The sequence below is a fragment of the Nannospalax galili genome, unplaced genomic scaffold (genome assembly GCF_000622305.1).
Source record: "Nannospalax galili isolate Female #2095 unplaced genomic scaffold, S.galili_v1.0 scaffold1146, whole genome shotgun sequence".
NCBI classification, from domain to species: Eukaryota; Metazoa; Chordata; class Mammalia; order Rodentia; family Spalacidae; genus Nannospalax; species Nannospalax galili.
In genome coordinates, this window is record NW_008355380.1 from 437,947 (window position 1) to 451,356 (window position 13,410).

Here is a 13,410-nt window from a genome sequence, read left to right on the forward strand (position 1 = left end):
AGTGCCTGCCCCTGAAGGTGAGATGGGTTTCTTGCAGACAGCAAAGAGATGGATTTTGTTTCTTAATCCATTCCCTTAGGTAGGCAGGTATCTTAAAGGGCTGCTCATGGTTACTATTTCTTTCAGGTCTAGATAATTTTCATCTCTCTTTGTTTTCTTTTACCTCTTTAAGAAGAGTCTAGTTCAGACCCTGAGGTGGTCATCTGTGTTTCAGGAGGGCAGATTGTTGAACACACACATATCTCTAGTCTCGGGAGAAACCTCGAAGGCCAGGAAACTGCCTCCTGCCAGGTCTTCTATACCACAGCCTTTTCCATGTGAAGCATCACTGGTACAGTGTGCCACCCAGGCCTGCCTCTGGGGCCAAGTGTCTGCTCAGACCTCTTGCAGCTTACTTTTATTATGGTGTTTGGTTAAATGGTAAGAGTTCTTTATGTTCTTTTTCTTTTTGTAGATTAGAGGGGGTTTCGTTTTGTTTTGTTTCCTTTTTTATCTTGGTTTTCTGAGACATTAGTTTGTATTTTCTTGATCTTGACTCCTTGTAGCGGCCTGGCCTTCACTTGCAGTGTGACTGTCTTTCTTTACTGCGAATTCTAGCCCGAGTTTTCTGGCATTCTATAATCTGGCTCAGGTTGCTCTTTATTATTTCTTGTGTCATTTCCTGTTTATCTTTGCTCATTTTGAAATGGTGGGTGGGGGTTTGTTCTGCTCTGTAGAACTGGTTCTCAGAGACTGAGATTCCTCTCACTGTTTCAGTGAGTCCAGGACCTTTCTGTCATTCATTTTACATGAAAGTTGTTCTCCAGGATTTCAGGAAGACAGATCATAGCACCCTTTCTGACTGTATGGATCAGAAACACAGTGGCCTCCTTCTGGGAATTTCTAGGCTTTGCTTCCTGGTTTCTGTTGCCTTGTTTTGCTCAACCTTTCTCTGTAGCAACTATTTTTCCTAATACAGGCCCTGTTCAGAGGTAGCTGGTCTGGCAGCTCCTTAGACTGCATGGGACACCTGGTCTCCCTCACTGAAAAGGGGAACCCTTCCCTATGTTCACTATAGTCTCAGGGAAAATGGGATACCTGGGACCTCTTGTTCTCATATCTGTCAGATGCCCCAGTAATGAGTGATGCTCCCCCATAGACACAGACACCATATACTATTATACCTCAGGGGCTTGGTCCAATCCCTTGGCTTAAGGGCTTGAGATTCTCCTGAAGTTCTGGTTTTCATCTAGCTACTCTTGATGCCACTGCTGTCTTCCCAGAGTCCCTTAGAAAGGCTGTCATCCTGTCTCAAATCATCACAGATGGCTTGTGCACTATTGTTTGGTAAGAAGTCAGTGTCAATGTCATCCTTTGCCACAACTTTACTTTCTGGTTTTCTTCTTTTTTCTGATACTATAGAGCAGCGTGTCTACATATGGCTTTATTTGTATCCCTTGTTCAGATTTAGGGAACTGGTAAGTGAAGTATCTTTCCCTCGAGCTGGAAACCGTAAAGAAACAAGAGTCATATGGATGGAAGGGGAACACATGCTCTGGCACTGATGGATAGGAATCAATGAGTACATCAGAGATATGTGACTGCCACAGGTGTTACACTGTTTTCTCCCTGAGAAGCCAGCTCCCTCAGGGGCACGGTTTGCCTCCTGTTCAAGGATGAGTCTGCAGACAGAGCCAGTAGAGGAGTCTTCTGCTGGTGCCAGGCCCATGTCTGTCATCAACTTTTGCCTCCACATGGGGGTGTAGCTGTTCATGGATATCAGCTTTAGCCCCATAAAGGGAGACAAGTGTTGCCTTGACACCACTCACTGTCACCTTTGAATCTCTGACCTTTTTCTGGCTTCAGTTTAAACTATAATGGTCAAAGTGTGTGAGCATGACTATGTAATGCTGCCACTTTTCCTCCTTCAGGACTTCAGGAGTACGAAGCAGCTCTCTGGGGAGGCTGTGGAGCTGAAGCAGCACTTGGAGCACTATGACAAGAACCAGGAGCTCACCCAGATGCTGCAAGAGAGTCACAGGTCCCTGCCTGACTAGGGCACAGGGGGAGGCTGAGGCATGGGGTGAGGGACATAAAGAGCTAGCAGAACTTCTCAGGTATTGGTGTCTAAGACCCACATGCATCACCATGTTACTTAGAACATCTCTGAATATCTTGGTGAAAAATGAGGTATAATGATGACTCTGAGACATGGCACCTGTATAGACTGGGAAGTATGGCTCCTGAGATGTAGACCCTGAGGTAAGCACCCTGATATGTGGATCCTGAGATAAGCACCCTGAGGTGAACACACTGAGATATAGACACTGAAAGGAGCACCCTAAGGTACAGACTCTGAGCTAAGTACCCTGAAGTATAGACTCTGAAGTAAGCACCTTGAGGGATAGACAGGTGAGCACAGTGAGCTGTGGACCCTGAAATGAGAACCCTGATGTAAGCACCCTAAAATGTGGACCCTGGGATGAGCACACTGAGGTATAGATCCTGAGGTGAGCACCTTGAAGTATAAACTCTGAGGTGTGGACCCTGAAGTAAGAACCCTGAGGTGAGCACCCTAAGGTGTGGATCCTGAGGTATAGAACCTGAGTTGAATGCCTTGAGGTATGGACAACCTTGAGGTATGGCATCCTGAAGTGATGGTGAGGTGAGGTGAGGTGGTGAGATGAGGTGAGGTGAGGTGAGGTGAGGAGGTGAGGAGGTGAGGAGGTGAGGAGGTGAGGAGGTGAGGTGAGGAGGGGAGGAGGGGGGGAGGGGAGGGGAGGAGGGGAGGGGGGGAGGGGGGGAGGGGAGGAGGGGGGGGGGGGGGGAGGGGGGGGGGGGAGGGAGGGAGGGGGGGGGAGGGGGGGGGGGGAGGGAGGGAGGGGGGGGGAGGGGGGGGGGGGAGGGAGGGAGGGGGGGGGAGGGGGGGGGGGGAGGGAGGGAGGGGGGGGGAGGGGGGGGGGGGAGGGAGGGAGGGGGGGGGAGGGGGGGGGGGGAGGGAGGGAGGGGGGGGGAGGGGGGGGGGGGAGGGAGGGAGGGGGGGGGAGGGGGGGGGGGGAGGGAGGGAGGGGGGGGGAGGGGGGGGGGGGAGGGAGGGAGGGGGGGGGAGGGGGGGGGGGGAGGGAGGGAGGGGGGGGGAGGGGGGGGGGGGAGGGAGGGAGGGGGGGGGAGGGGGGGGGGGGAGGGAGGGAGGGGGGGGGAGGGGGGGGGGGGAGGGAGGGAGGGGGGGGGAGGGGGGGGGGGGAGGGAGGGAGGGGGGGGGAGGGGGGGGGGGGAGGGAGGGAGGGGGGGGGAGGGGGGGGGGGGAGGGAGGGAGGGGGGGGGAGGGGGGGGGGGGAGGGAGGGAGGGGGGGGGAGGGGGGGGGGGGAGGGAGGGAGGGGGGGGGAGGGGGGGGGGGGAGGGAGGGAGGGGGGGGGAGGGGGGGGGGGGAGGGAGGGAGGGGGGGGGAGGGGGGGGGGGGAGGGAGGGAGGGGGGGGGAGGGGGGGGGGGGAGGGAGGGAGGGGGGGGGAGGGGGGGGGGGGAGGGAGGGAGGGGGGGGGAGGGGGGGGGGGGAGGGAGGGAGGGGGGGGGAGGGGGGGGGGGGAGGGAGGGAGGGGGGGGGAGGGGGGGGGGGGAGGGAGGGAGGGGGGGGGAGGGGGGGGGGGGGGGGGGAGGGGAGGTGAGGGGGTGAGGAGGTGAGGTGAGGAGGTGAGGTGAGGAGGTGAGGAGGTGAGGTGAGGAGGTGAGGGGAGGAGGGGAGGAGGGGGGGGGAGGGGGGGGGGGGAGGGAGGGAGGGGGGGGGAGGGGGGGGGGGGAGGGAGGGAGGGGGGGGGAGGGGGGGGGGGGAGGGAGGGAGGGGGGGGGAGGGGGGGGGGGGAGGGAGGGAGGGGGGGGGAGGGGGGGGGGGGAGGGAGGGAGGGGGGGGGAGGGGGGGGGGGGAGGGAGGGAGGGGGGGGGAGGGGGGGGGGGGAGGGAGGGAGGGGGGGGGAGGGGGGGGGGGGAGGGAGGGAGGGGGGGGGAGGGGGGGGGGGGAGGGAGGGAGGGGGGGGGAGGGGGGGGGGGGAGGGAGGGAGGGGGGGGGAGGGGGGGGGGGGAGGGAGGGAGGGGGGGGGAGGGGGGGGGGGGAGGGAGGGAGGGGGGGGGAGGGGGGGGGGGGAGGGAGGGAGGGGGGGGGAGGGGGGGGGGGGAGGGAGGGAGGGGGGGGGAGGGGGGGGGGGGAGGGAGGGAGGGGGGGGGAGGGGGGGGGGGGAGGGAGGGAGGGGGGGGGAGGGGGGGGGGGGAGGGAGGGAGGGGGGGGGAGGGGGGGGGGGGAGGGAGGGAGGGGGGGGGAGGGGGGGGGGGGAGGGGAGGAGGGGAGGGGAGGAGGTGAGGAGGTGAGGAGGTGAGGTGAGGAGGTGAGGAGGTGAGGTAAGGTGAGATGAGGAGGTGATATGAGGAGGTGATATGAGGTGAGGTGAGGTGAGGTGAGCACCCTGAGGTATGGACCAGGAGGTGTGACCAGGGGATCTGATGGATAAGGGCATGTAAGCGATGGTGAGGTATGCATAGTACAGTGTCCTGTTCCCCTGGTTCATGGTTCCTGTGGCACATATTTGCCCATTCATTACAGTTCATGGAGATTCACTTAGAAATGTGGAGATTATACTTCAACTTCCTGCTGTATGATTAGTGACAAGGGGACTGGGAACATGGGGGTGGGCAAGGCAGAGCCTTACTTTTATTCAGACAAATATGTTTTTGCTGAGGGAAGAGAGGAAGTTTTCTCTGGGAAGGAGGCAAGCACTTGAATGATGGGGACAGATCACGAGGGGAGCTCTAGCTTCTGGCCCTCTAATGGGGAGGGCACACCTATAGTCGTTGCTCTCGATACCGCCCTTCCTCCTCTCTGACCCTTTCTTTCATTGCTTTACTGCTGGGTGACCACACTTTCCCCTGCATTTAGGGTCAAGCTAAGCCAAGCCTATCCTTTAAGGCTTTCCAGGCCACTGACCTCATGGGCCCATTATAGGCCTGGGTTACACTGGCGGAAGGGAAGGCTTTTGGCAGAAGAGACTGAGCTGAGACTCAGTAGAGAGGAATGGAAGGACCAGATCTGGGTCACTGTTAGGGGCCAGGACAGGGACAGGCAAGGCAGTACCCTGCAATCCAACAGGCACCTGTGGTACATCTAGTGGTGGTGGTTGTGTACCCAGCACCCTCACCTAGATGTGGGCAGGACAGGTACAGAACTCTAAGGACAGTGGATCATGCTTTTGCCCCTGGTGTGCATTCTGATGTTACTCAGAAGTTGTGTCTGTGATCTAAAAAGCCAGGGCCAGCTCTTGCTTAGTAGATTAGTCAGTGGGGCAGCCATCTGCAAAAGTGGCAGAGGTCAGTGTGGCTCTGCTTCATCTTGTGATATTGTAAACATCCTTCATCAGGGCCACCCGTGGAAATAGGGCAGTGTGTAAAAAATGTGCTAGTACCTCAGAATTCAACTTTCTACTCTGCTGTTGCCACATCACAATTAACCATGTATGACTGGAAATTAGAAACATTGTAGTGTGGGGCTTTTTAAGAGTCAGAATATGGTTTTGCTAGCCATAAGATTTTCATTGGCTTGTTACTGAACTGTGACATATCAAAGGAGCCATCTGCCATCTCTTCAGTTTATTCCCATTCTTGGCTCACAGTGGCTAGCCGTGCCTACAAGTGCTTACTCAAGCCAAGGGGTCAGGTTGGGTCCAGTGTAAGGTGTGGAAGGGCCAGACACAGGGAGAGCAGACAGTAAGTGGGAGGTAATGGGACCACGGGCAAGTGGTGGCCTTGGCACTGCTGTGAGTAAGAGAGCCTGGTCAGGGCCAGGGTCAGTGATGCCTTTGTGTTAGTGGACTTAGAGCCAGGCTGTGGCAGTAGTGGCAGCATTACGGAGGTACATCAGTAGGCAGGATGCTGGGAGGGTCTTAGTAGTTATCCCCTGATCATCTTCCAGCTCCCTGACCAATGAACACCTCCAGCAGGAGCTGAGCTGCACACGGGCACAACACAGGGCCGAGGTGCAGCAGATGCACTGGAGCTTCCAGGAGGTCAAGAAGACTGCTGCCCTGTTCCCACTCCACAGCACCCGACTCGGTGGCCGCCAGTCCTGCTAGTGCCCACTGCTGAGCCATGTTCTCCATCACTCGCAGCCCCAGGGTTGCACCTGCACGTCTGTTTATCTGAATATGCTGGTGAGACTTGTGATTACATTAAGATTCTCAAAATGTGTTCATGGCCTGAAATTTGGCTTGCTAAATGTGTCCTAAGTTGACAGGTGAACCCTGGACTTTGCCATGTAAGAACTAATATATTGTTATGAAAACTTAACTTTTTAAAATGACTCTTTATAAATTATAACTGACTTTTGCATTAAATTCTTCTGTGAAACATGCTACACACCCCCACAGTAGGTGAACAGGAAGAAATAAGTTCCAAAACTTAATAAAATACAGATGTGAGAAGCACTTTAAGAATTTGTTGTATGATGTTAGCTAGCGTGTCACAGCAAACTCTCCATGCCCTAGCTCCCCTTTTCCTTGCAATGTTTTCTGAAAAATTCATCAGAACAGAGCATAAAACTAAGGGGAGTTTTGTTGTTGTTATTGTTTAGAAATTATTCTTATATAATCCTTTTTAAAAAATTTGTGAGTGAGTGTGTGTGTGTGCGTGCGCGTGTGTGTGTGTGTGCATGCGTGCGCGCACTCCTGTGTATGTGCAGGTGTTCAGAGTCCAGAAGGCAATATTAATCCCTTGGAGTTGGAGTTACAGGTGTTTGTGAGCTGGCTGATGTAGGTGCAGAAGGCTCAAGCGCTGGAGGCCTCTGGGATGGTGTGGGCCTCACAAACCAAGATGGAGTATGAGTGGAAACCTGACGAGCAAGGGCTTCAGCAAATCCTGCAGCTGCTGAAGGAGTCCCAGTACCCAGACACCACCATCCAGAGGACTGTGCAACAATTCTAGAAACTGAAACAACTCAATCAATATCCAGATTTTAACAACTATTTGATTTTTGTTCTTACAAAATTAAAATCTGAAGATGAACCCACAAGATCACTGAGTGGTCTGATCTTGAAGAATAATGTGAAAGCACATTTTCAGAACTTTCCAAATGGTGTAACAGACTTTATTTAAAGTGAATGTTTAAATAATACTGGTGACTCCTCTCCTCTGATCAGAGCCACAGTTGGTATTTTAATTATAACCATAGCCTCCAAAGGAGAATTGCAGAATAGGCCTGATCTCTTACCAAAACTCTGTAGCCTGTTGGATTCTGAAGATTACAACACCCGTAAGGGAGCATTTGGAGCCCTTCAAGAAGATATGTGAAGATTCTGCAGAGATTTTAGATAGTGATGTTTTAGATCATCCTCTCAACATCATGAGTCCCAAATTTTTACAATTTTTCAAGCACAGTAGTCCCAAAATAAGGTCTCATGGTGTTGCATGTGTCGATCAGTTTATCATCAGTCGGACTCAAGCTCTGATGTCGCACAACGATTCGTTCATTGAGAATCTCTTTGCACTGGCTGGTGATGAAGAACCAGAGGTACGGAAAACGTGTGCCGGGCACTTGTGATGTTGCTTGAAGTTAGAATGGATCGCCTCCTTCCTCACATGCATAATATAGTGGAGTACATGCTACAGAGGACTCAAGACCAAGATGAAAATGTAGCTTTGGAAGCCTGTGAACTCCGGCTCACTTTGGCTGAGCAGCCACTATACAAAGATGTATTCATGAGGCATCTTCCTAAGGTGATTCCTGTTAGTGAATGGCATGAAGTACTCAGATAGAGATATTATCCTACTTAAGGTGATGTTAACGAAGATGAAACTATTCCTGATAGTGAGCAGGATATAAGGCCACGTTTTCATCATTCAAGGACAGTGGCTCTCTGATAGATCGGTAAGCACTTCTAAATGCTGAGCCATCTCCCAGCCCCCACGTATAATCCTTGCTGTGATTGGTAAAAACAAGGTAATTTTTTTCAATTACTATTTTATGTGTATGACTGTATTGTCTGCCTGTATGTAAGTGCGCCCATGTTGTACAATGCTCATGGAGGTCAGAAGAAGGCATCAGAACTGGAGTTATGGATGGTTGTTAACTGCCATGTGGGTGCTAGGAATTGAACCTGGTCCTCTGCAAAAACAGCCAGTGCTCTTAAGCACTAACCCAGATCTCCAGCCCCAAAACAAGGTAATTTTTAAAAAGTATTTAGTTAATTTAGCAAAAATAAGCAGACCTAAGAAGGTACTCTGTGCCAGCTTTATGGGGCTGTGTTACTCTTTTATTTAGATGAGGGGTGTGAGTGGCCTGTCCTCAGAGTACCCTTTCTGTTTCCTCCCTGTTTGGTCACGGTTGTGTCCTACACCACCAGTTTTTGTGACTTAGCTGGACAGTGTGTCACACCAGATTTAGTAATTTGCAGGGTGGGAATGAGGTTCTTCATTATCTGACCCTTCACTTACTTAAATGTGTTAGAAAATTTAGCATTTATCCATTTATGCTTGTAGAAATTGAGTTTTCTTTATCTTGTTTCGAGTTTCATATTTCCCATCAGATTTATAAAAGTTTTGGCCACAATTTCTTTTTAAAATTTATTTCTACTTGTTGACTTTTTAAATTACCAAGTGATAGGTTTCAGTGGAGCATTTTTGTACATACTTTGTTCTGGTTGGTCTCTTCCCTCCTCCTCTCCCCTGTGTCATCTCCCCACCCCCCACATATTTGCGCCCTTCACCCTTTCTAAGCCCGCTTTCTACTTTCATGTCTCGTGCATTCTACTGTCCTCCCCCTTTCCACACCCCCTTTTTCTTTTCTTTCTTTAGTGTATGTTGTATATACGTGTATATTGCACGTGAGTATGTAGTACACGTATGTGTGTGGAGGCCAGAGCAAGACCGTGTGTATCTTCTGTTGCTTTCTGCCGTATTGCCTTAAGACAGTCTCACTGAATGGGAAGCTCACCTCTGCTAGGCTGCTGGCCAACGAGCTCTTGGGATCCACCTGTCTGCACCTTCAAATAATGGGGTTGCAGGAACGCACAGCCATGCCTGGCTTTTCAATGTGGGTGCTAGGGATTCAAATTCGGCTGGGTCCTCATGCTTACAGGGTAAGCACTCTTACCCATTAAGTCTTCTCCCCAGTCCTCTCACACCCTTTCTTTAAGCCTCTTTTTCCCCTTCAGAGTCCCTTTTCTAGTTTTAGGACCTATATCCACATGCCATGTAAATACACATACATAAAGACTAACGGCTAGACTCCGTATATGGGGAGAGAGAACATGAAGGGTTTGTTTTTCTGAGCCTGGGTTGCTTTACTTCATCTAATACTTTACAGATCCATTCATTTTCCTGCATTTTTCTGTTCATTGTTCTTTATGACTGAATAAAATTTCATTTTTTATTATCTATTTATCTTTTGATGGACATCTAGGCTGATTCTACTTCCTTACTATTGTGAGTTTAGCAGCAAGAAACATGGGCGTGTAAGTATCTCTGTGGTAGGATATAGTCCTTTGGGTATATGCCCAAGAATGTTGTTACTGGATCATTTGATCGTTCTATTTTTAGTCGTTTGAGAAACCATGCCAATTTCCCCGGTGGTTGTACAGTCTACACCTCTACCAACAGTGAATACGGGCTCCCTTCTCCGCATCTTCACTAGCACTTGTTCCCGTTTTTCATGGCAGCCATCGTGTCTGGGGTGAGATAGAATTTGAAAATAGTTTTAATTTGCATTTCCCTGATGGCTAAGGATATTGAACACTTTAAAAGATATTTATTGGGGGCTGGAGAGATGGCTCAGCGGTTAAGAGCACTGGCCTCTGAAGACACCAGGCACACAGCTCTTGCATACATGCAGGCAAAACACTTATGCACATAAAATTCAGTCTTTAAAAAGTGACAGTGGGGCTGGAGAGATGGCTCAGTTATGTATGGTTGTTAGCTGCCATGTGGGTGCTGGGATTCAAGCCTGGATCTTCTGCAAGAACAGCCAGTGTCCTTAACTGCCAAGCCATCTCTCCAGTCCCTTAATAGGGAAGACTTCCTAAGAGGACTTTCAAACTATAATCTGGTCCTATGTATCAGCTTTTTTCAGGGGCGGGGTGTTATATAACAGATGACTGTTTATTCTGGGTTTTCTGAATGTTCCATGTCATCTTTTTTTGTATGTTTTTGTTGGCTTTTTATGCATTTCATATAAAACATTTTAATCATCTTTATACCCCCTCCTGTGTCCACACACCCCATATGCCCTCCACCGGATTTAATGCATTCTGTCATATATGCTAAGGCCTATGGAGTTGTGTGCCCAGATGTCCCTCAGTGCAGGTTCATCCACTGGAGTCTAGTCAGTCTATCAGAGTCTCTCCATTAAAGAAAATAAACTCTCCCTCACCCTGTAGTAATCAGATGCTAATAGTTCTTGGGCTAAGGTTGGGGCTTGCTGCCCATTTCCCTAGTTCTATGCTGTGGAATTTTTCTGTTTGAGTTTGCATGGGTCTTATGCATGCTCACACCATTGCTGTATGTAAGATCATATAAGCATGATCCTGAATACGAATTTTTAAAAGGCTTTTCCTTTCCTGTTTTTATTATGATATTGTGAAATACATATTAGGTCTTTGTTGGCTTCCTGACACACAGCTCCTAGATTCCTTAGACTCTTTGAAGCATGGTATCATTGTGTGCTAATGTGTTGACTTCTGGCAAACTCCAAGTAGCTTCACAATCGGGCTTGGCTACCAGGAAGATATAGGCAGGATCTGAGGGTGTCAGCATCACATCCCCAAGCTCCCAGAAGTAGAGAAAGATTAATGGTTAAATTGACACCCATGACCAGTGATTTAGTCAGTCATGCCTATGTAATATAGTGTCTTCAGGAAGACAAAAGGATAGAGCTCAGAGAACTTCGGAGGAGCCAAACATGGAGCTTTCTGGAGAGGGAGCCCCAGAGAAGGAATGGGAGTGTCATGCCTTCCCATGCCGCTTCCATCTATGGCCTTTGTAATGGGCTTAATAATAGCCCTGTAATTACCTTTCTAAGCTCTGAGAGCTACTTGAGCAAATTAATTGAACCTAAAGCAAACATTGAGGGAACTACAGACTATAGCCAATTAGTTAGAAATGGGAGAAATAATGTGGGCTAATGTGACCCTCTGAAGGTCAGAGGCAGTTTTAGGGACTGGGCCTTCAACATTGGAATCTGAACTTCCTCCAGGTAGACAGTGTCGGAATGATTTAGGGAGTGCCTGGCTATGTCTGCTGCAGAATTGCTTGCTTATTGGAGAACAGAGGTCACACATTTTGAGTTTGGTCACGAGTCATGAAGATATCCTGCTTGTTAACTTTCAAAAGATGCTATAATTTTGTCCATTTGGGGGTTTAGATACATATTCTATCTGGAGTGGATTTTTGTGCCTGTAATGATAATTAAGGGTCTAGTGTCATTGTTCTCCAAGTATATGCACAGTTGTCCAGCCCCAGGTTTCCCTGAAGATGCTTGCAACTCCAGTCTCAGTCTTTCCTGGACTAGTATTCTCTTTAGAGCATATCCTTCCGTCTTATGTGCAGGATGTCTGCCTGGCTTTAATCTTGCATTTCACAATTTGCCAAGCTTGACTTCTGAATGAGTAAATATAAATAAATCTATAATACTTCATACTTAGTAAGCACTATACAGGTCTTTGCTATAGTAGTAGTGATACGTAACAGCCCCGTGGACACTGTGCTATCTCCCTTCCACTCTTTTCTAGGAGAACATTTAAAGTTATAATCATCTCATCCCTTGATGTTTGGTGGAGCTTCTTGGTAAAGTCGCTTGGGCCTGGAACTTTCTTGGGGAGTTTATACTACTGATTCAGTTTGTTTTAGGATGTTGTGTAGTTCTCTGTTCTTATAGACAACCCAGCCTCCCCTGAGTTAGTCTTGGGCCAGGTAGTCAATAATCTTAGGCAACAGTATGTGAGAGCAATTCAGATATGTCCTAGTAGGACCAGGCAGAGAAGAGCCAGTTGCTAGGCCACTTCAGAGACTGCCTTCTGGTACCTTGGTCACCACCTCAGAAGGTCAGAAAGACTTTTCCTGTTGGAAAAGATCCCCTCATTGATTTAGGTGGAATTTGTGTGTGTAGCAGTGAGCTTTAAGTCTTACCTTTGAAGATTTGGGGCCCTGAGCTGTGTTCTACAGCTCTTTACCTTGAGTCAGGAATTATACATCTCTCCATTTCCGATTAAGTTTTTTTAAGTCATGTATGTCTAAGAACTGGTCCATATTGCCTTAATTTTCAGATTATTCTTGGCATAACGCTCAGAATCTTTTAGTATTTGAATGGCTTCAGCATTTGAAGTTATCCCACTGTGGCAGAGATGCAGGGACACTTGGGCTTCTTCAAACAAGGACTTGCTATCTGGGTGAGAAGACAGCCTCCGAGAGCCACTGGTGCTGCCTCATTTTCCACTACAGACATGCTCATCCCCCCAGCTCTAGCCAGCGCCCACACAGGCAGGCTCCGGGCCTGGCCTTCCCATCAGTGAGTCACGCTGAGGGGTGATCTCCACGCTGCTCTGGACTTTGTCAACTGTGCATCTAGTGATCAGGCTTCTTGTCTGTCCTTCATCTTCAGGTCACTCGCAGCATTGCACATTTGCTGAAATTACTCACGTATCTGGTTTAAAAGCCGTTTCAACAATTTTCCTGTTCTGGTTTCTCTTTGCTTTCTGCTGAGTTTAACTGCCATCTCATTTTGTACTGTCTGTTTTATTCTGAGGGGTTTTTCTGGTTCTAATATTGCCATTTTTGGATTGTATCTTTTATCTTCAGAATTTACACCCTTGCTAAACAGGAAATTGTGTATTTCATTTCTTCACCTGTCTAGTCAGCACTCTGGCCACCTTCAAAGTGACTCAAAGGCTGTGAGTACTGGCTACCCTGTGCTCCTTCATGCTTATGTTGACTGGTCCCAAGTATCTTAATGAAATATTTTTAGTATGACAAAGTATTTACATATTACAATGACTCTGAAGCCATTTTCCTGTTTATTCTCTTTGCTCTACTTTCTTCATGCCTAAGACACTTGTGATAACTTTCTGAATTTAGAATTTCTTTTTATGTCTACTGGTAGCAAATTCATCTTCCATTGCCTAAAAAGCCTTTGTTTTGTCCTCTTGAGATGCGACCTCATTGGGCTGGTATTTGAGGCTGGCATTGATTTACTCATCAGCCTGATGATGTGCCTGCCTTTGGGATGCTAGTTGTTTATAGTACAGTTTATAAGTGCTTTCCCTGAGGTCTGAACCTCACTCAAGGGCTGCATCAGAACCAGACTTGGCCTTGTACCTGACAGATGACTGGTCTACCTGCCCTTGTGAGGCAGAAGCAACAGCCTTGCCCAATCCAGGAAGCAGAAGGCCCTCTTGAGTGAAATCAA

At 49.5% G+C, this 13,410-nt stretch overlaps 1 protein-coding gene and 1 pseudogene across 1 annotated transcript in view; both read left to right on the forward strand.

Annotated features, from left to right (window-relative positions):
- The window catches only part of Cep72 (centrosomal protein 72), a 50,121-nt gene extending 43,720 nt beyond the window's left edge, over positions 1 to 6,401 (forward strand). The window contains 3 exon segments of the mRNA XM_008852521.3: positions 1,402 to 1,457; positions 1,911 to 2,020; positions 5,932 to 6,401. Of these exon segments, the coding sequence (XP_008850743.1) occupies positions 1,402 to 1,457; positions 1,911 to 2,020; positions 5,932 to 6,091 (326 nt within the window). The 3' untranslated portion in view covers positions 6,092 to 6,401.
- A 402-nt stretch (positions 6,402 to 6,803) lies between these two features.
- Positions 6,804 to 7,874, forward strand: LOC103749686 (annotated as a pseudogene).
- Positions 7,875 to 13,410: the final 5,536 nt, after the last annotated feature.